Source organism: Heloderma suspectum, chromosome 7, assembly GCF_057233095.1.
Source record: "Heloderma suspectum isolate Gila_16-S chromosome 7, 16-S_ref, whole genome shotgun sequence".
Lineage (NCBI taxonomy): Eukaryota > Metazoa > Chordata > Lepidosauria > Squamata > Helodermatidae > Heloderma > Heloderma suspectum.
Genome location: NC_139464.1, coordinates 36535001 through 36558895, shown reverse-complemented (window position 1 = coordinate 36558895; position 23895 = coordinate 36535001). Strand labels below are relative to the sequence as shown.

At 39.2% G+C, this 23895-nt stretch overlaps 1 protein-coding gene across 4 annotated transcripts in view; it reads right to left on the bottom strand.

Moving 5' to 3' along the window:
• The window catches only part of POLR3B (RNA polymerase III subunit B), a 79262-nt gene that overhangs the window by 17619 nt on the left and 37748 nt on the right, over positions 1–23895 (bottom strand). The window contains exons 17-24 of one of the 4 annotated variants that reach the window (XM_084809665.1): positions 23808–23882; positions 23109–23207; positions 22358–22485; positions 16699–16908; positions 14203–14361; positions 12592–12709; positions 11446–11588; positions 767–876 (exon numbers count right to left, since the gene is read on the bottom strand). In XM_084809665.1, the coding sequence (XP_084665791.1) occupies positions 851–876; positions 11446–11588; positions 12592–12709; positions 14203–14361; positions 16699–16908; positions 22358–22485; positions 23109–23207; positions 23808–23882 (958 nt within the window). In that variant the 3' untranslated portion in view covers positions 767–850. Of the gene's footprint in view, positions 1–766; positions 877–6314; positions 6580–8868; positions 9056–11445; positions 11589–12591; positions 12710–14202; positions 14362–16698; positions 16909–22357; positions 22486–23108; positions 23208–23807; positions 23883–23895 lie in introns of those variants that run through there. The other 3 variants (XM_084809662.1, XM_084809664.1, XM_084809661.1) reach the window with 3 other exon arrangements.

Genomic DNA, 23895 nt, shown 5'->3' with positions numbered 1-23895 from the left:
AAACAATTCATATTGCTGAGCCAATTATCAACTATTATACTGTTACACTGTCCAACTCTCCACTCTAATGGGGCACTTATGGGCAAGAGTTACATTCTATGTTAGGTATCCTATTAAAAACAGTTCCCTCAAAAACAGAACTGTCTTACAATAACCAGCGTTCCCCAACCCGGTGCCCCTCAGATGTTTTGGACATCAAGTCCCATAAGCCCCAGCCAGAATGGCCAGTGGTCAGGACTGCTGGGAGCTGTAGGTCAAAACATCTAGAGGGCACAAAGTTGGGGAAGGCTGGCTATACATGTACATGGAAATGCAGCTATAAATACTGATTAGGATAAATGAAAAGCCTAGAAACATGTTGACATTTTGCAATAACTAACATCAGGTGCCTTTCCGCATCTTATGTTAGTCATTGCAAAACATCAACATTTGGACCCTACCATGTTGGCTAATCTGTACTTTGTAAGAGCCAAGCTATTTTGGAGAGGATCTTTTTGGAGGCACGCTCCTCAAATTATGTTTTACTTGTGAAATCTCACTCCAACACAGACTGAAGCCAAGAATTTTGAAGGAATCTAAAAAATCCTCCACCTTTCCCTTTCACTTCTTATTAATCCAGAATACCAGCAAGGTTAGATTACATGGGTCCAAGTACCTTGAAAACTGTATGTATTTATGAAAAAGGATGGATACTACATACAGTACAATATACCAGCATAGAAGTCTGCATTTATTCTTGAGCTCTTTAAAAATGGATTTTGTCAACCAGCCACTTTACTGTTGTGGAGAGGAGAAAGAAGAAATAGCAATATTGGTGCTCGCTTAGAAGAGAACAACATCTACTGTCTAATCAAATAACAGGAACGACGTGCAAGCCTATTAACAGAATGAGAAAGGATGGGATAAGGGAGGTACCATGAAAGAAGAATACAGCAAGAATTCTACACAGTTTATTTTATTTTTTATTTTATTTATAATTGTGGTTCTGTACCCACAAAATCAACCCTCAGGTGATAACACCAGATCCACACAAAATCATTTTAGTAATTTTCTCACATATGAAAAAGATGCAATAGACCTACCACAGAATATTTACACACACACCCAATTTTTAGATACACAGTACACACACACACACAAAAATTGTGGGCTTGACCGAATTTGCATGTCTCCCCCCACTAGGAAAGTGTTTGGTTGCATTAGAACGAAAGGGCACCTGTAAGCCAAAAATTAAATCTGTGCTAACTTAAAATTACTTTAGGCGCTGAAACCCTTTCATATGCCAAGACGGTTCCCATAGCAGACAGCCACTGTGTTGTTTGTTTTGTGTGAAAGTGAATGATAAAAGATCCATGAAATCGACACAGAAAGGCAGAACACCAGAAAGAACCGAGGCCTCTCCATCATAGCAGCTTCTACCCTTTGCTGACTTGTATAACAATGAAATCCAGACGTCCAACTGCAGATCTAACACAGCTGTGCATTTCATTAGATGAAGAGCACTAGTGACACAAGTAAATAATTAACTTATTCTGGTCCGCTGACTGTGCTTATGAGACCAGTCATAGCTGACAGATTTTAATACAAGTTAAACACAAAGAGAGTATAATGAGATTAGACGTTAAAACAAAATATTTAGACAGATTCTGGAGGGAAAAAAACTTATCGCCTGCACTGGCCAATTTTAATTCCCCCCCCCAAAAAAACAAATTCTGAAGTCCAAGAAAAATCTTTTTAAAGGATAAACAGTGTTTGAAAAAAGTTATACGTAACATCGGTCTATACAGAACTGAGGAAAAACAATTGTACGTCTGCAAGATGTTTTGACCCCAGGGTGCTAACAAGTTACGTTAAATTATTTTAGGGCTAGATATGTACTCTCTAATAATTGTTTTATAATGTTTCTTATACAACTCCAGTCTGCATATTACCTTACATTTAATGTTAACAGATATTTTAAAAGAAATGGTCTTCTTAAGTTTTAAAAAGAACACAGAAACTATTGACACATTCGTCATAGTGTTTGCAGAGCAATGTTTTAAGACTCATTCCATGAGCCAATATATAAATATTTGAATGTGTGCAACACAGTCTCTTAAAGGGGCAACTATGGGTATAGGTCAGTATCTCCAAAAAGCATTAAAGTTTTAGGCTGCAGTTCTATACATATTTACTCGGAAGTAAGTACCATGCAAATCAATAGTACTTACTTTCAAGTAGATATGCCCAGGATTACATTGTCAGTCTTCTTTAAATGTACATTCTATTTAGTTATTTAAAATTCAAGGCAGTATAAACACATCTGCAAGCTTATGTACAGTTACCTGGGAGAAAGTCTAACTGAATTCAGTGGGGCTTACATCTGAGTAGATAAGTATAGGATTGCATTGCACAACATTAACATTCCACTACAACAAATTAATCCAAAATTAAAGTAGAAACTTCCCAATTTTTCATGGAGCACAAGATAGCTGGATCTTGCTAAAATATGGAGCCCGCTTATGAAATATTATCAGAGATAAGCCTTCCTAAAATGCTTCACATCACTCCCTAACAAAATTGACATTCAGGGGCACAGTCAGACTTCCCCTAGCTATACTGCTCTCTCCCGTCTGCCTGGGTGCTGAGATCTTCTGGGGAGGCCCTTCTCTTTGTCCTGCCAAGTCCAACATCTAATGAGCGTTTGGCAGGAACTGGAGAGAGGGCCCTCTCAGAGGCTGGACACAGACTTTGAAACTCCCTATTAATGGAGGCCCATTTAGGCCACTTGTCATTGTGCTTTCACCAGCAGGTAAAAACATCTTTAAAGCAGGCATTTGGTCTATTGAGCCAATTCGTCTTGTTCTACTGCTTTGTATTTTAATCTTACGATCTTTTAAAGTAGCCGTTTGATTTTTTTAAAAAATCCACTCGTTTTATTTTACTTTTACTGTGATACTGCTTCTTATATTTATTGGGTTGGATCCAGACTTAGTCAGAGTAGACCCCTTGAATTCATGACAAACCTAAGTCATGGGAGGGGCCATAGCGCAGTGTGACAGAGCACGTGCTTGGCATGCAGAAGGTCCCAGGTTTGATCACCGGCTTCTCCAGGTAGGGCAAGGAAAGAATCCTGACTGAAACCTTGGAGAGCTGCTGCCAGTCAGTGTTGACAATACTGGGCTAGACGGGACAATGGTCTGACTCAGTATAAGGCAGCTTCCTATGTTCCTAGGTAAGTCCCATGGATTTCAGTCAGTCTACTCTAAGTATGACTAAGTAGGATCCAACCCAAGTGTTTAATCACTTTTTTTTACTCTGTATTTTAATTATACACTTCTCTTTTCACCATGAGACCTTATGAAGTAAGGCATTAGTGGTCTTGTGGTGAAAAGGGAAGTATATGACAGACAGCCCAGGAAGAGGTTCTCCTATCCAAGCCCTATCCAAGATCCATTCCCAATGGACGGTGTACATTGGCAGGCCCCAACATAGCCCCTCTAGAAGTTGAGTCAGATGGATACATACAGTGTGGTCAGCTGTTTATATGGAAGTCCATCCATGTGGTTCGGGCCTGCATTAGATCCCTACCACCACAACACATAAAGGTATATATGCATGTAACCCCACCTCCCCACTGCCAAACAAACAATCCTCCACCTAATCAATGCCCTGGCGCTTCAAGCATCTTTCTACAGTAAAGGATTCAATTGTTCAATATTGTTTCAAATGCAGTCACCTAGAGTTCTCAGGTATTTTGGTTTCTGTTTTAGAATTTCACTAAAAGGTTATCTGAATCATTTAAAGCACTAGTAAAATCAATAAGAAAAATAAAACCTTGTATATTCGGACTGCTAGGGGCTTTTACAATGATCCTAAAGCAGGAGACTCTCACAATTAGCATCACAATAGCAGCATTATGTTCTTAGACCAGTTAAGGCTAGTACTACCTTATATTTTGGTATGCTGTTAGTTCACACCTCAAGGAAATACACACAAGCAAGGTATCTTATGTTTTATTGATGTATTTTCTATAGTTCCTGCATACTATACAGTATAATCCAGTCATGCCCTTAATTCTTTATGAACACACCTGTCTTATCTACAATACACATTTTGTAAGGACCAGTTAGGGTTGATGGTCTGCACAAATAAACCTTTAAAAAAATATGGGATCAGACATCATCCATTGTTGTTAATTTTGCCCTATTCCAAGTATTTTAGTGGAGGATAACTGAGGGAAAACACAGAACATACTTGCCTGTTTTATTAGTATAAAATACAAGCAAAATGTAAAACAGTTTTTAATTCAGAATATTTTGCCAAATATGATAAAATGATTATGAACAGTGTTCTTCAGTTTGCACCTTTCATTGTTGACAGAGGCTGTGGTTGTGTGTGTTTCAGTAATTAGATATGGCTCTATGTAGACATATCTCTTTAAATATTACCCTAAAGGAGCTGGCTGCTTTTCCTGAGAGACTCCCACATGGCTGAGATATTATATAAATGGTCTAATCATGTAGTGAGGGCCAGTCATGTAGGTCCCAAACCACTGAACTGGCACCTTGCAACTCATGCTATCACTTGTGGATAGGATAACACTTAAAAAGCCTTATAAGGAGATGCTAATTCAAATCCTAATTTGAATGGAACTGTGAGGTTCCAGTTTTCAAGCTTAGAGTTTTAAGAGATATTCTGATGCTTTTAGATATGCCCTATAAAAGTCTTGTACTTTTACATGTGCAAGATCCAAGGATATGTGTAATTGATACTGTACTGTGTTGCTTTTTAACTGTCAAAATCTGTAGTGCTCATCATCAAATAAGCCTAGCAGTAGGAGCAAAAAGATATCCATAAGATATTTTCCATAATGGTAAAGCTCTAAAGATTCTGAAAAGGCAAGTAATCCAACCACGCTTAAACCCTGATTAAGCTCCACGGTATACAGAGTGCAAGCCAGGCCACAGTTAAAGGATCAGAAGCAACAGCTGCAGCACTACCAGTTTCTGCTGGAGAGATTAAAAATGGAACCTGCCATTAAGAGAGAAAGTATTTTATTCTACATATTTAGCACAAGATTAACACTTTACTTATCCAGGCCCCACCAGTTAGGACCTTTCATTACATAAAATAAGTCTTGTATCAGCCTTCTCCAACCTGGTTCCCTCCAGATGTGTTAGACACCAGATCCCATCATCCCCAGCCAGCATGGCCATTGCAGAATGAGGTTGGGGAAGGCTGCCCTGTATCTTCCACCATAGTAATATAATGTGCTTGTGTTAGACTCTTAACAGTTAGAATCTACTCTATATCTCAGAATGTGTGGGAAAGCTTTTAACTGTACATTTTAAAAGTCCACATGTTCACTGTGATTAGATCTTCTTAGTGATTGATTCATGCCACATTGGCATTAAGAGACCTTGATAATCTGGGTGTTTTTTTTTTACCTTCACTATTTCAGAATAGCAGAAAAGTCTTCAGGGAATCCAGTTTATCACCATAGCTGAATACATACATTCTTTTTTGAGGTAGTGCGAATACCACAAGCTACACGACCTTCTAGTTAGCAGAAACTCTTTACCTAAACATGCACAACTGCAAAATAGCACGGATTAATTTTAGTTTTGTTCTGCTGCTGAGTCGTTTGTGTATCATATCACTTGCCACATCCCAATCGACATAAAGATCAACAGAATTAAACTTAACAGATAAATAATACATAAGAAAACTTGATTAGCTTCTTTATTAAAAGTATTCTAAGTTAGAGGAGGTGCCAGAAGACAATGCAGTTTGTACACTGGTTTCCCATGAGCTGCTGAATGGTCTGATGTGATAAATTTGCATAGTCTGAAGCACACAAAGAACTCATTAACTGAAACCCTTACAATGCGCCTGGAAGCAGCTATTGTAAAACAATAACTACAGGAACTTTACAAAATACACATAGCTGAATGACTCAAGAGCCTCAGGAAAAAAAATGTGTTTTTAGGATATATACTATTTGGAAACGGAATTGGGAGATTTTTATTCTGTGCCATAAAAACGACCGTAATTTGGGAGAAGTAGGGAGAAAGTGAGGGGAGACAGATTTACTGAGAAGGGTCAGAAGGTTACCTGTTTGCTATTTGAGTTAAAATGCTTACTTGACTCTTAGAACAGCAAGTTAAGCAGAAGTTTAATAAAAAGGAAAAAAGGAAACTTGGGAGTCTTCTATGATCTTTTAATTTGGGCTTGCTTTAAGTAGCAAGGAATAAATGAAAAGGGATGAATAACTTTGTGTTTCATTTTAATTCAATATAATTTTGTAATGCATTTCAGTGTTCTCATCTTACCCAAGTCCTTGGGATGGGGTGGGTTAGTGATCCAACAAGCAATGGAACGGAATGAGAATTGCATTCTTAGTGAGTTTTTGTTCCAGTTAAAGCAACCTGTCTCCATCTTCCAGTGCCACTATTAGATGTCAGGCCTCTTCTCTTAAGGCCCCTGCTACTCTTCCAAATCATTTGGCACTTAATGGATTGACTGCTATTTTCACAAAGAAGCTTAAAACTCCAAAGCCATACAGAGTTAAGCAAGAAGCCCACATGTGGCAGAAGTCTGTGTAAAAATAATGGTTAAAAACAATGAATTTACATGTACCTAGACATGTAGTAGGTGGCCGCTACATGCAGGACCTTCTCTGTAGTGGCTCCCCCCATGGAATTCCCGTCTGAAGAATTTGTGCCTGATCAGCTCATGGCCCATTTTTATGAAGGGGATGAAGACTGTTCTCTTCTTTAGAGTTTCTACGGTCTCAATGATCATGTAGGATTTTAACTAGTTCAGCTGGAGTGGTGAATTTGTCGGCCAACTGATTAACCTGATTGCTATCTTTAATGGCTTTTTAATTATGACTTTATTGTACTTTTAGTCTGCAATCCTATATACCAGGGGTGCTGAACCTCTTTTAGCTTGAGGGTTGAATTCAATTTTGGAGCGGAAGTCTGCATTCCAGTGGTGGGTGGGTGGGACTGAAGGCAAAAGGGAGCTGGGCCAAGGTAACAAGGGGGTGGGGGGACAAAGTACAAAACATATCACCCTATTTTAGCTTAAAGCTCTTACTTCCAGCAACTAAGCCTTAGGAGAGGCATTTCAAACTTTTAGAATGGGGGAAAAGTGCACAAAAACTGGGAAAACACCAAACCATTGGATGTTGGGGAAAAGGCGGCGTGGCCATGTGGCAAACCCCAGAGGGCTGGATTGGGCCCCCAGTGGGCCAAATTTGAACCCCAGGCCTGAGGTTCAACACCCCTGCTATACACACTTACTTGGGAATAAGACTGTTTGAACTCAATGGGACTTATTTCTGACATGTGTAGGACTGTGCTGTTAGTGGATTGTTTTAAGTAAGCTGCTTTGGGAGCCTACTGGCTGAAAAAAGCAGGATAAAAATGAAATAAGAGATACTTCACAGTGTCTTCAGAGGTGTTCAACACAAATAGTGAAGGCCTTCAAATATTAAAAAAAGAAAAGAAAAGGTATCCATCCTACTGCATCTCAAGGTCAGTTGGTAAGAACTATGGTTTTAATGGAGTACACTGATTAATTCATGCTAGAGGAGCTCAGGCGTTAAGAGGCAATTGATACTGCAAATAGTGTATCCATATTCTACACTGCAGTGAACACAGATCCAACAGTAATGACCACAGAACTCTGTATTCCTAAAGACAGCGTGTATGAATTTAAAGCCATTTCCTTGTTTTTAGAGGCATTTCAAGGAAGGTTTAAGCCTTTATCTCGGATTTTTAGCTATTAAAACAGCTTCTGTTTGCCATTTCAATCCTTCTTGCTTAAATACAGTTCTCCCACTTCAGGAATACTGCTCAGCATTGCTGCTTAGTTCTGTGATCTGCAGGACCTTTGTTGGGAGGTGTTAATCCTTTTTCACATGAAAGACTGAGAATCGTTCTTTCAGAGAACTGATATATTGCTTTTTTCACATCAAAGGAGTCTAACTTTTCCCCTTCACTGGGACTTATACAAAAAGCAAGAGGAAATCTGGAAATATAATAATGATCTAGCAAATATGGAAGTCAGAACTTCTGAGCTCTTCCAGTCCTCTGTGGAATTAAGAAATGATTTCAGTTTTGATGAATTTGAGAAAACATGTATGGGAGCTACTAGTTTGTCTCCTTGTGCTTTTCAGTACTTGACTCAAGTTATCTGATAAAAGTCAAGCCACCGATATAACTGGACATCAATATGATTTCAAATGGGTCTGGATTTGCTTTTTGTCACTCCAAAAGAATTCAAAGTGTTCCTTGCAAAGTGTCGAGGGTCCCTGCCTTCCCCAAATAACCCAAAATATAAAAGCATAACAATGGGATGCATCAACAAATATCAGCACTACTGAATAGAGCCTGGTCTTATCTTTTCTTAACCCCAAATTTCAGAGGATATAGAATTTTCAGATACTTGTGAAGTTGCATGTTTTGAAATGATGACTTAGACCTAGGGCAGCATTTCCCTAACGTTTTATCTTCAAGGAAAACATTTTCCAAACTGTCTTGTCTACTGCACAAACTCTACTGCAGAAGATTCTGGGGCACATTTGAGCAAGCGCTCAGTTCACATGGGACGCTCAGGGGGCAGTTGGGACTTGGTGTCAACTCATGGGAAGCAAAAGCACAGACTCAAATGCACCCAATACTTCTCCGTAGCTGCACATATCAGGGGAAGATTAGGAGCAGTGGGCAAGATTTCAAGAGGGACTTGAACACCAAAGGAAGAAGAAACCAGTACTGAGGACAATGGGTTTAATCTGCAGAAATATACCTTTCGGTTAAACGTCAGAGGAAAACATATTCTGTAGACTAGTGCAAGCAATGGAATATGCTGCCAATGGACACTATGGCATCTCTTGTCTTCAAATGTTTGAAGAAGTAGAAAAAGAATGGACAGGCATTTGTTGGAGATGTTTCCAATACAGGAGTTGTGGACTGGGAAGCTCAGTTAGGAACCTTTACAGGTGTCAGCTCCATGGTTCTGTGATTAACATATTCAGGCATCCACACGGTCAAACATACAGTTCCAACTGCATTAAAAACATAGATTTTGAGGAGCAACGGGGAAAATTACTAGTTTTGATTTTTGTCTGGGAGATCTTTCGCTAGAACTGTCACTTTTTTATTTTTCAAACACAGACGCCAAAAACGTTTAGAAATATATTTGGGGAATCGTATTTACCTTTCCCTAGTTTCTCCCAACTTTGCTCTGCTATCTTCTTTCCTTGCAAGTTGCTAAGGCAAGAAGTGGACACTGAATCCATATCACCAATACATCATGAGCCAGAGGATTGGGTAGTTTATATACAGTATTGTGCATGAAATTAACCTCACCTGCATACTGTGCCTGACTACAGAAAGCAGATGTGGCAATTATGCTACAATATTCCTCTCCTGACATTTATTTATTTACTATTTTATTTATAAGCCATCTTTCCCTCAAAGTGATATATATATATATATATATATATGGTGTTCCCACTCTGAAATTTTTTTCCCACAACAATCCTGTGCGGTAGGTTAAGCTGTGAGATAGTAACTCACCCAGTGAGCTTCACGGATGAGTGGGCATTTGAAAGCGGGTTTCTCTAAGCCTAGTCTGACACTCTTAACTGCTATACCACCCTGGCTCTCTTATGTAGTTTTGTGCGATGCAGGTCTTGGCAGACCAAGCAATCAACTAAAATATTACTCGGTTAATCAGTAGAAACCAACCGGTAAGTCTGTAAGTCAAAAACAGACTTGTTTATTTTTTGTGGATATTTTGGTTTTGGTATGTTACTTTCATAACAGGACAAAACAGTACATTTGTATTAAAGATATGCTTTGCTTCTAATAATGAATGGTAGCTTCTCCTTATAAAATTCTAAGCCATCTAAGCAATACTAAAATTTTAGCAAGTAATTACTCAGTCTGTTAGGAAGCATATTATTCACTGGCTAAAAATTCTTTAATCAGTTCACAGGTCTATTTAGAAGCCCTATCAAATCATAAAACAGCCATTTTTAAAAAGATATAGTAATTTTCATACAATTAAGGGCTATAAGTAAGAAGTCCAAGTCCAGTTTGAATCATTTCAGCATGGAAAGCCAGCTGCACCAGTTGTATCTAACCCAATACCTTTTAGTCCTAAGGCCCTGTAGTGACCAGAGTGGGATGAAGTAACACATAGGTCTGGATAGCAGAGTGCTGAAATAGCACTCCCTATGCTCACAGCAGAGTTAGCTAGAAGCATTTTTAACATCATGATTATTGAGGGGATAATCAATCTCTCTACTGCAATCTCCTGCCACTGCCGCTTGCCCCAAAAGTTAAACATAAGGCAGCATGATGGTTGTTGCACAAAGAGCTCTGTTTTTCTCTCTTCCAGTTCAAGTAACCCTTTAAGCAGAGGTTCGCAACTTCCAGAGGTCTGGGGGCCATTTTGCCCCGCCCCCGCTCCTGCTCCACAAGTTGCACTTCATGGGATGACCCCATGAGATATGTGTGTGTGCGCGCGCGTGCGTATGCATAAATGAAAATGGTGTCCCCAGCTGCTATGAAGCATTGAAAGGATCAAAGTTAGCTTACTTACAAGCTAAATTTGACTCTTTAGGTGCTCTAGAGCAGCTACAGAGCACTAAAAGGCTCAAATTAAGCTTTCAAACAAGCTAAATATTATCCTTTTGGCACTCCATTGCAGCAATGGATGCCATTTTCCCTCTAAAATTAATGCATTTTCCCCCCCAAGATTGCTCCAAATTTGTCGGAGGACCTCACCAGGGGCAGCAGGGACAACAATAACAACAATAACTTGCTCACCTCTACTTCAAAGTTAGAACAGACCAGTGCTGAGTAAGATCACATACAAGATTTCAGTTTGTTCCACTTGGATATGCATTAATCACACACAAACTGAATGGAATATTTCTGGTCAATTATGTACAGATAGTTATTTCTTTCTTAGGGATTGCCTCACCCTTGCTTGGTCTTTGCCAGGTATTTTTTAAGAGAAAATACTTGGTTTACATTTCTCTGGATCCTACCTTAATAGAAATGAGCATTAAATTAAATCTTCATCATATAAGCCTTGGCCAGTTTCCACAAGTTTTAAAATACATCTAACTACTACCACGACCACCACCACCACCACCACAAATGATTTCTCTGGCTCCCCATAAGTCTAAATTAACTTTGGCTCCAAGAAGAATACAGGAAGGAGGTTGTACAACCAGTCAGATATAATCATTTATACATGTTTAATATTATGAATATGTATGTGTATGAAGAGCTCAGAGGAGCACATGCACATAGTCAAGTTTTATGCAGATTCACCTCTATACTTTAGAGGTATAAGAAGAATGCATCTTGCATTCTTCCAGGAACAGCAGGAAAAATGTTTGATTTTAACTTAAACATTTAATAATTTTAAAAGGTGTACCTTTTTGCCCATGACGACTGCTAAATTTGTCTCCAATTTCTGGGCGTCTAGTTTGCCTTAGCAATATTTTGATTAAAAATGCATCCTCAGCATTTGAAGATATCATGACCTTTTCAATGTATGAATCAGTTGCACCTTTGTAACTAATGAACAGGAAATAAAAATACACATATCAGTACACAAAAATACAGCCAAGTTTAGTCATGGCAAGCCATCTGTGACACATCAACTTCCAAGTTTTAAGTTCAAGAGGCAAAGTGACTTCTTCCAGAGAACTTTCTATATTGAAAGATGCTGCAAAAAAGCAGTGCCAATTAAATTACAAGAACAGGAATGGTAGACCTAGAAATATATCTTTGTCCACCTGATGCAAGAATGGCCAAGAAGGCAACAGCATCACCAAGGTGTTTGAAGATAACAAAGAGCATTAAATGATGGAGACATATGTTGCAATCTAGCCCCTTTATAATAAATGGGAGTTTTCCCATTTACTTCAGTGGAAATGAATGGTATCCAAAGAGTCCTGCGGTATCTGAAGGACTAATGAATTTATTTTTACATGAGTTTTTACATTTTTCATCACAGAACTGAACTTTCCAGAAATACACGAAGTGCATCTTTTTGCTGCCATAGGCTAACAGAGGGCCAAATTATATGTTACGTTAATCTTGCTTTGTAAAGTAAGCTGGCTGCTTTTATTTTGAAGAAAAGCCACCATGCGGCCCTGATCCAAAACTTGTTCCCCAACTGGGATTGAAACTCTGCATCAGTTTCTTGCCCCAAATCCCAGCCCTCTTCCTGGCCATTTGCCCAAAAACATGCTGGTTGCAGTAAACAGCATCTTCAAGGGCAAATAGCTGAAGGGAGCCCATGTGGCTGCTTCTTCTTCTTCCGAATAAAAGTAGACAGCTTAAGCATGCCTTTTAAGAAGCATGATTAATGTAGCATGTAGTTTGGCCCCACAGTTACTCTACCGTGCACACCTAGGAAGAGTAGACACATTGACCATGACCCAGGGAACATTTTTATATGGTCACCATGCCTTATGGTGCTCACTCCTATTTTCATCTTTTCCAGAACTATGCATTTACGATCCACTCTTCTCCGTGTAGGGTTTTAAAAATAAAGTATGACGTAGCGACATACGTTACTGGCACATCTTTATACTGTGGTTGCTGCGGTACGCTGCTCCCTTCCAGAGGGGTCTGTGTCACAGTCGGCATTGATTTATTCACAAGCACTTGTTTGTTTTCTACCTTTTCACCTGTAAGTATGTGAGAAGAATTTTACATTGATATCTATCAACATTATGAAGTGTACGTGTTCAAATGATGAAAGGTTTAGCTGTACACAGGCTAAGAGTTTGTTGGGTCTCATCATTTAAGTCAGGCGTGGATAACACATGGCCTGTAGGCCTCATGTAGCCTGCCGTTTCTATTTGTGCAGTCCCTACCTGGTCCCCGCTGCCCCTGTTGCTGCTGCCACCCCTAAAATCCCAGCAGAATCTCTGGGATTTTTGCAGCGGTGGCCACTTATGCTGGCAGCCGCTTCCAGCAGTGGTGGGGGAGGGGTGCGGCTCCCGTAGGGCACCTGTAGGAGGCAATGCAGCCCTGCAAGTCCTGGAAGCAGCCCACTCCTGTTCTAAATGGACTCCTTTAAAGAGTCATTAATAAAGACTCACTCATGGGTGACTGACTGCGTAATGTCCTCCGCAGGGTTTTGCACCTAGCCTGATCAATTTTAGGCACTAGTCTAAGACTCTGTTTACCCAGACATTCCACTGATTTTAAACTGCTGTTTGATAGGGTTTCAGTGCTGTTCTGCTGTTTTTGATGTTGTTAAGATTGTTCTATTTTTTAAAGCTACTTTGGGAATTTAGGTTTTAAAATGTGATAGAAATGCTAAAACAAAAAGAACAAATGGGAATTGTTTAGTAGGACCTGCAACAGAAGGTGGGAGGAATTTAGGCTTCATCAGATGACCATCACGTACATAACCCAAGATCTCTTTCTGTGCAACAGAACTGATTCTACAGTGTGCCATGTTTCAGCCCCTGAAAACTCTCCACTAAGCACTTAAATAAGCAAGTTCTTTATGGTAAAGTGGCACATTTAATGCAACACGATGAAATATCTTAAAATTCTAATTGTACACACATACATACATGCATACATTTAATAATGTAGAGAACACACACACAAATACATGAAATGGTCTGTTTTCACTGAGTGTGATCCTGAGTGAAGATCTGCTCATGAGACACTCCACTGGAGGAAAGTGATTTTCACTGATTCCTCCTTTCTCCTGCAGCCCCCAGTGCCACTTTCCATGCTGTCCCAGACCCTCCAGCGTAGCTTTCCAGTGGGCTTCCTGGGAATCCATGAAAATTGTCTTCTATCCTTCCTCCAGTGGGAACCTCCTCTGGATTGAAGTCCTTTTCATGAATAGAAGGAACCCTTCTGTTCACAGGGCACATCTGGATCCAACCCATCTTAAGTCTTTCCTTAAAAAGCAACTTAGTCTGCAAAGACTTTCTTGCATTCACCATAGTGTCATCTACAGTCTGCTACACTGAACACTCTGGCACTCCTTTCTAGTATTTTTTGTCCCTCTCCCGTTTACCTTTAACCCCAATACTTCAATTGAATGACTCAAGGGAAGGAATGCTGCTTTTTGAGCTCTGTATTATACCTAGCACGTTGGCACAAAATAGTTAAAACAGTGTTTCTTAAAATGTGCAAAACATCAGTTATATACCTGGAGAGCAAATACCATCAGCGTCTAAGATTTCATGGCGCCAGATTGGCTTGTGAGTAGCTGCATCCAACATGGGTCCCATTACTTTGTCGAATGTCTGATTTGTGTAACGCTTCAGAGTACATTTGGCATTCTTGTATACAAGACACCTTCCAAAACCTCAGAGAAAGCAAAGATGTTAATCAAAATTACTACAGTTATCAAGGATGGTAGCCAGACAGCTAAATGACTATTATGTTTCAAGTATATTATCCAAATCTACAGTACAGAAAAAGGTTGTTTGAAAAATTTATAGAACACATTACTAAAAAAGTCTTGTGGCACGTTAAGAGGTGAGGGTTGCTATCTTATGCACACATCAGGTTACCAATTTTAATGGGGCATGTACTTTTGAAAGCTATAGGACAGTTTGTTAGATGTATGAAAATTGCAGTGGGCTCTAGCTGATAAAAGCTGATGCCACAATAAAAATGTTAGTTTTAATGTGCCCCAGGATACTAACATGTTTAAAGAGGTTGCAAACTTCTCATAGTTTAAGAATGGAGTCAAAGGTAACTAAATCTAAGAGGCAGGGAACTGGAATGATAGAAGCATGTCACTTCATTATACGTATGTTTTTAGGAAAACAGTACTGGAAATATTTAGGGTAAAACAGGTACATTTAACAGGATTAAGACGCAACTAAGATGCAGCTGTTTGTTTATTTGGCAAGTCTCAGATAAAGATTTTAACAAAAGACCAGTAAAAGACCAGCGAGTTTAACTAAGAATTTTTCCTCTAGTGAAGTTTCCTACATTGCTTTTCTAAAAATATATCAGATAAGAACCCATGACACTAACATTTGCTTGTTAAAAAGCAGAGTTAAAAGCTGACTATACAAATACACAGGGTTTCTTTCATCAGCTCTAACTGGCTCAAGATCTTGCTGAAGCACATCCATATTTCTAAATATAAGGAGAATGCCTTTTAATAAACTTTAGATTTTAAACCAAAAGATAGCTTTAAGATATGTGCAGCATATCTATATTGTTCAGTTATACTAAGTAATTCTGGACAGTCTTTGATTTTCCCCTAATGTTACTAGTCTACCAGAAGGAAAACATTCTGCTTTAAATCATGTCTGCTATTGTTTTAGAAAAAAAGAATAAATTAAGTGTGCAGACATTAATGCCAAAGATACATGTCTAGGAATACTAGTATTGCTGCCTGGCAACTAGCAGGAGGGGTGTTAAGGCTGGGGAAAGTGTGCGAGAGTATATCAGTACAAGCTAGCACAAAAGTTTTTTGGCCACACAGAGTAAAACTCAGGCACACATATTACAATATTATGCATTTTGCAGGGGAATTGGCATTTAAAAATGATTGACAGCACAATGCTAAAAGCATATCATCCAGACAAGCATGACTAAAATAAATACATATAGCCAGAGTATGTTTTCCCCCACCAGCAGCATTTAATACGTTCTTTTGGTTAGATGCTAACTCTTCTAAAGAATGTGTGACATTGCAACTGCATTTATAAACAGCACTGATTTTAGAAGGCTCACTTCCTTAAAAACAAGAATGTAGTTTGTGATTAACCATATAGATTGGGTAGGCAATTTAATACTGACTTTTTGTCCATTTTATTTGCTCTAACACAGTGACTTTTATCTAATTCATAATGATATTCAACACATGACTTATTTCTGCTGAAAATATTAAGGGCTCAAATGTCATTGGATTTTATTATTATGGAAAAGTAAACACACTTAGGGCATGACAAAGCCAAATTTAAACACTGGTTAAGTCTAATTAGGTTTAAAGGGAGAGTTAAAACATATACTTAAATCTTTCCCACTGAAATAAATGGGACTTAAAACTGTTGACTGGACCAATGCGCTACTTATTTCAATCTCAATGGCAAATTCAGGTCTTCCTGTGAAAGCATTTTCTGCAGCAATTCAACATATTAAATTTAAATTGTTTTTTTTTTAATATTTTGTATTATTTAAGGTAACATTTATCTAATTTTAAATTTTCTCTGTTAAATCTTTGGTAAAAGTTATAGTACAATTGCTCAGTTCAGACATCTCATCGAGCTACAGTTTACATTAAAAATCGTTTAGCTCCCAAATCGTAATTTGAGCCTCCAAATGTATAAGTAATTCTGGTTCAGAGGCACATATGTGCTTTTGTTTTCCATCTGCTCAGCATGCCCACTTTTATCACGCAGGTGCTTCTGAAGGTAGAGCAATGGCCAGAACTTTGGTTTCCCAATTTAGACATCACACCAAACCACAGTTCGAACAAACCATGATTTCAAATGCATGACTGGTCACAAACCATGGTTAAGTTTCCTGTGCCACCTTCCCCAACCTAGCACCCTCCAGATGTGCTGAAGTACAAATCCCATCATCCTCAGCCAGCATTGGTTCAGTGCAATCCCTGTATTGAGCTGAAGCAAGAAACAAAGCCTTCATTGACCTTGACAGAACATAATCACATACTTCCTACCTCTGTCTAAAGAAGCTTTGTTTAAGACAAGAGCATCTTCAATATCATAACCACTGTAACTCATCACAGCAACTGTGGCATTCTGCCCAGCTGGCAGTTTCTCAAATTCTATAAGTTCTATGGTTTTTGTCTTAACCATTGGTCTTTGTGGATATGCTAACAGATACATAAGAGTATCTATCCTGTTCCTCTGGTTGTATCCAATGGTACCTGCAATTAAGAAGACACAATCATCAACAAAAGAGCTTGGATGATCCTTGATATTACCGCTATTTATATTGGTAGCTAATAGATGATATTGCAAACTGATCAGAAAAAGCAGTGGTCTGGCTCCATATATTTGTCAGATATTGCTTCCAAGTAAGAGACACTCCGGAGTGCTCTACACAGTATTGCTCCAATCTGTCTTCGGCCAAGTCTCAGCCATCCCTGGTTCAGCACAGGCTCAATGATCCTTTCAGCCTTACTAACCATGATGTCAACTTCTCCCTGCCTCCCCCTTTTTTACATAAAACCTAACCTTAGTACAAGGATGGGGAACCTTTGGCCCAGATGCAGTCCATGGGAGCTCTCTATCCAGCCCACAAGCATTCTTCTTTTGTTATCTCTGACCACTGACTGGACAAAAGAGGGCATTTAAAGGCCCATGTAACCATCTTCTGTTCTTATCTCTGATTAGTGATTGGAGATAAGAGGTATTTAAAGACATTTGAGCTGTCCTTTGCAGGCATGAATGCTGTTACAGTGGGTCTCACTCCTTAGCAGACATGCATAGAACTGAGCTGTGCTTTCCAAGCCTGAAAGTTGTTGCACTGGGGCTTACCCCTGAGGATATAGGCACAGAATTAAGCTGTGTTTTGCATGCTTGGTGGGAAAATGTCCAAATAGTTAAGAATAACATCAGCCCTTCTTCATCACTCCTGCCTTTGCGGGAAATGACTGGACAACATGAGTATATTTCAGAAGGTCCTGTCCATCTTTGGGAAGATTTACGATCAGTCAGCCCTTGTGTTAAGTTAGAGCTCTGTTGAAATTACCACAGTAGTAGCCTTGCAGCAACCTATTTATAAATGAAACAGGTACCTCAGTGGAACAACCAAGGGGCAAGACAAAATGGCTGTGATCCAGAGCTGTGCATGTAAAAATTTCCGTTTTCAGGGGCATGAATGGGAAATGCATCCTGGAGCTCCATAAACCCTTTATGGTGCAATCCTATGCAAGTTTATACAGAAAAAGTCCTACAACTCTCAGCATGCCCCAGCCAGCTATGCTGGTTGGAGGATGCTGGGTGTTGTAGTACATTTTTTCCTGTCTAAACATGCATAAGATTGTGCCTTTAGATAGCAATCAATAAACACACATGACCTGTAGAGGCAAATTTTTCTGGTATATTTGTAATTTGACTAACATGTTTTTAGTTAAGTGAACTAATATTTTAAACTGCAAATATTACCACATTTGATACTTACAAAAGAAGCTAGAAAAAACTGACCATATTATTATATGTATCAAATAAAATAAGACTGGACTATAATCTTAAAAGTGGACGCTGTCTTTCAAGGTATTCATTCCTTATGACTGCATTCCTTATGACACTCTTCTGGAGAACATCCTAAACTTTAGCTGCATTGAGGTATAACAACAACAACTGGAACTCATATTCTACCTGTCCCCCTCACCTCTTCCATGCATAACAGAAAGGATGTTGAAGCTGCTGTTTTTAACAAACACAGTTTCCTGTTTCATCTAAATACAGGAAACAGTGGTTTGTGCAAACCATAGCTGGTTAACAATCCTGGTTTGATGTTCTTATTTGTTAAACTATGGTTTGGATAAATCATAGTTTCCTGCAGTAAGACAAAATGGGTTTGTTATGAACTAAGAACAGATACTTCAAAATCCCTCCCCTTGTGCAGGAAGGAGAGGAGGAAAGCTGCAACATGTTCTCGTATCAACAAACCATGGTTTGTTGTTATATCTGAATGCTTGGTACATCTGAATTTATTATTTTTGGTTAATTTATATTAATCCTTTTTGACTTTCTTTCAATCCTATGGCTAGGAACCAACAGCCTTCCATGCCCAAGCATATCCACATGTGCACCAGCACTTTCCCCAATTGTGTTCCTACTGAAGCAATGCACATGGCATCAGTCAATGCTCTTGGAAGTCCACCAAATTTCAGAGTGGATTGTCTAGCACTGCGGTCTCTAAAGCTCTGCTGCACACACTGAAGCTACCCAAGAGACACTTTTGATATCAGTCTATGATCTGATGTTTAAAGCCAGACATGTTTTGGACCCAGAGGGAACTTGAGGGCACTTGATGCTGATACAGTATTAATTCTAAGCAAGGTCTCAGTCTGCTTGGTATCTGGAGACCACTTAAGAGCCCCCAGATAAGCTGTATTCTGAACTTCTCAAAAGGAAAGCTTGTTGAAGTCATTAAAAAGTATCCCAATGATCTTGCAACCACTCAAGCATATCTATTACCTAAAATCATCTTTTCCCTCCGGCATATGCCAACCATACACTTTTCAAAAGACAGCTCCAGCGTTTTAATTCACCAGGTGCACCTGCTTATTATAAGATCCACCTGTTTCCTTCACCTCAATGACTGCTAAGCCCAAGGTTGGCATTTCTGAGGGAGCGTAAGTATTTAAATAAACAGAATGGGGGAAATGCTGAGTAACAGGTCCTTTCTTCTCAGTAGGGAGCTAAAATGCTATCTCAATAATCCCAAGCTCCTGACAGCCCAGGAAGTGACTAAATGGACTTGAACATGCATCTCCCACGGGACAATACAAAGACAGTCACTGGCAGCAGGGGGCAGACAAAGACGACTATACAGAGGGCTGGGTTTTTTACAGGCAAATATATCTGATGTGAAGAGTCACCATGTAGAGGGATTCAAAGCATCCAGTTCAAAAGACTCATAACACAAGATTTAATCCATGCAACTACAACTGAAGCTATGATCATATCGGCTCTATGTCAGCCTCTCCCAACCTAGTGCCCTCTAAATGTACTGGACTACAACTTCCATTATCACCAGACAGCATGGCCAATATCACAACGGCTGGGGATGATGGGAGTTATAGTTCAAACACATCTGGAGAGCGCAGGATTGGGGAAGGCTACGTGAAAGAAAAACTTTAGTAGTTTTTAGCAAATGTTCAGTAAGAGTAGAAATTCTAGACATGTATTTTTTTTGACCAAACAACAACACACGACTCAGTAATATGTCAACTTCAGAAATGCAGTTTTATGTCCCTGTTCATTCTTCAGAGTCAGGTGGTTTGCAACAGCACGCAGAAACAAAGCCTTAAAAAAATTATTACTAAAGATATTCAGTGTCTTTTGTGTTCTCAGCGTCAGCAAGTAACGTCAGAGGATTGTATCCAAGGAGCTAAATGTGCAAGACCCAGGGTCAAAGCAGCTGAATACACCAACCTCAGAAAACACAGACAATGAATTGCAAATGACACTGAAAACAAAACGAGAAAAAAAGACCTTCACACAGAAAACTACAAAAGAACTCTACAGATACTGAATTGGCTTTCTGTACACACTGATCCTGCTTAACTGTGTGTGGTAACTAACCAAACCTTCTGAGGCTAATAGTCCTAAAATAGAGTATCCTGGAAAAAAAAAACCACAGTAAAGTAAGAGGATGCAATTAAAATAAAAAGATACAGTTTATTTCATTTTTTGTATACTTCTAACAAACTGTAACGCAAAGACTTTTGCCACACAGGTTCCCTCCCACCTCCAGTTTTTAATTTCTCCCAGAAAAATTGACAGAGAAGGAATAGTATCCAGCTTTAGAATTTATTCAGGGAAGGGGGTTATATTTCATGGTGATGTGACTTCCAGCAATGACACCCAAAGAAGTGTTTCCTTTTTTCATAGTTAATATCTTAAACACAATTCACTCTCAACTTTCCTGAGCAAGCTTCATCAAAATGAATGGGAGATGATAAGGACACAACACTTGCAATTGCTCTAGAGAAACTGCTGAGGGATTGTGCCCAGGGTTGGGGTTGGGATAGGTGGGTTTCATCATTAATACCTTCTTTTGAGGGGATGGGGGTAACTAATAAGCCAGCTTCAAGCTACACAACAAAATGCAATTTGGTAAAAACTCAGGAAGTAACAATTTAGCTTCTTAAAGTTCTGGAAGTTTTCATTTGTCTTAAAGTGATTTTATTCCAAAAACGCATGGTGCAGAGGTTAACAGGTACACAATGCACAGGGAGTATCCTATTTAGTTCAAAGGAAGGAGAAAATCCATGTGCACGGATCTGGCTCATGCAGCCAGGGAGGTGGACATTTGAACACCTGGAACTCCCATGCCTATTCGAAGAAGAAAAAACACACACTGCTAGATTGACACAAAAGGTATTTTACAGGTCACAACTTATTCATATGTTGATTTATAAAGTGCACAGCCAGCACACACCACTGTGAAGTACTGAGGTTTGTCAGTATTGTGTTGTGAATCTACCACATTGATTTGGATGAATTTCAGAAAATACATATTGACAAAGGTTTAGCCAATCACCAAAAGGTGAGAGCACGTACATTTGCAATGTGGGATAGGGCCCTTATGCATGTTTACCCAGAAGTAAGACATATTGAGCTCAAATTTGATTTACTTCCTACTAAGCACACTTAGGATTATAGCCTTAATATTATTTGTTACTCCATTAAGAAACCACTAATAATTCATGAGTTCCAGCACTTCCAGGTTTTCCTAGAAAGGGAGACAGCATTGTAACTATATTTACATACCAATTAAAAAACAGATCTTGTTGTTATAGAACTGGAAATTAATACTAAAAAAATAGAACACATTAACTATTCACAGGAAATCTCTTGTCCGTGTTCTCTATATGTCTTTGTGTGAAGTCTTTGTCTTCCTTTAAAAAAAAAAGAAAAAGAAAAGAAAAAGAGAGCACAGAACATTGCAGTGAAACACAACATAAAAATATCCACTGCTAGTCCTCCAAAGATGCTGAAAAAGCAAGCATAATAATTGCCATAAAAGTGATTTGGTTTTTAGCATCTTCGCATCTTTAAAAATGGTTCAACAGTTGAATTAGGTACACAATCCAAATTGAATGTTACATTTCAGTATGGAAAAATAAACTAATTAATTCTGAAACATGGTTAACTGAGGGGTGGTGGAGGGAGAACCTGTGGCAGACAAACTGCCAAATCCAAAGCTATCCCAGGCTCATACTGGCAAGGTAGTGTTTTCCCCTTTTATCCCCTTTTGTTGGCCTGTCTGTCTGTCTGTCTGTATTTCTTACATTTCCATTCCCATTAACCACAAGACTGATGTACTTTTCCTCCCATTCCAGGGGCATGCCAGGATGCAAAATCTCCCCTGCTCCACTGGAAACACCCCTGTTTTGTCCTGATCCCCCATAACGTCTCCTTTTTTGCCCTCTCCGAGGAAAGACCTTTCCATGGATGGTGAAAGGAGGCTTCTGAGGGCAGGCCTCCTGCTCCGCCTGTGGAGAGGAAGATTTGCAAAATCCTTTGGTCAATGGGACGCCCTCCCAGGGACCATAAGATTGTGTCCTTAAAGCAATATAATACTGCATGGCCTGAATGACATAGCAACCACATAGATCTGAGGCACAGAAGTCTTACCCATCGCTTGCTTCCCCATAGCACACTGGTAAGTGTTTCTTGGAGACTGGTTATGGTGAGGGTAAGGAATGAGGCCAGCACACACACCGAGAAGAGTAAAAGGTTCGATCTCCAGATGTGTTGTGTCTCTTATAGAGGAAAACAAAAATGACCACTAATTAGATTTCTTAATGCTTGAAACCACACGTTCATGAACTAGAAGGCTTGGATTCTTATTCACAAAAGCTCTGAAATAAGTAAGTCACAAGTCAGGAAGAAGAGAACAACGACTCAGAGACATGCATTCTAAATTATGCAAAAAGTTTATCTGTGATGTTTTATGAGCCAATGGTATTAGATACCTTCCTTGATCTAGGGATGCCTTGTAGGCTGGGGTTCCAGTGTGTACAAGAACTTCCGCAAAGCCACAAAGGTCTCATTACTTCAATGGTGAGTCAATGCAAAAGAATATAATGGAACTAAATGAGAAAGCACGCTTGTTTAGGAGCCCCAGGAGTGTGTTGATATCCATGGAGTTCTAGAACTACCTAACTCCAATCAATGAAAGACAAGATTGTAAATGTCCTTGAGGACCATCTTTAATCAATATGTTAATATAAACACCCGTTATACTTGCATATGTGTACGTATATGTATGCATAATTTACTGTTTTCTCACTCTTGTAAGCTACTCCCAAAGAAAGAAATTTCTTCTTGCACATTACTAATATTACAACACAAAAGTCATATATTAGTAGCACAGAACACTTACTTATTGATCGTATGTTCATACAGCGCAATGTTGCAGTCATTTTCCTCATTCACATCCAGATATTCAACCAGGCTTTCATGTAAAAAGTCTTCAAAATTTCTGAAGGCAAAATATGAATGTTTCGAAACAATTCAGAATTTCACATTAAGCCTCTGTAACGCGTATACAAAAGGTAAATAATCAAGCTCTTGAACTAGCATGAAATGAGAATTTGATCTTAAGCCCTCATACGTAACAACATAGGATGCTGCATATACAGAGTTAGACCATTAGTCCACCTAGGTTAGTACTGTCTACAGGGCCTTCCCCAACCTGGTGCCCTCCCGATATTTTGGACTACGACTCCCAGCATTCTTGACCATTGGCCACGCTGGCTGGGGCTGGTGGGAAGTGAGATCCAAAACATATGGAGGGCACCAAGTTGGGGAAGCCTGGCCTACCCTGACTAATAGTGACTCTCCAGGGTTTCAGACAGGGGACTTAGCTACTCCTCCCTGAGGAGCCAGAAACTGAACTTGGGACTTTCTGCATGCAAAGCATGTGCTCTGCCACTAAACTACAACCCTTTCCCCAAAACAATCTGAATGGTATCAAAGGATATTATTTTTAATTACTACAGGAATACCTAATACTGTTTATCCTAATTTTTGCATGGCTAGAGAAAGAAACAAGCATGATGAATCTTTTTATGCAGCTTACCTATAACTTTGTGCAAGTTCTTCCATGTGCTTCTCTGTAACTGCAGGTTTTTGCTTCTTCACAATAATGTAGGGTCTAGGTTAGGGGA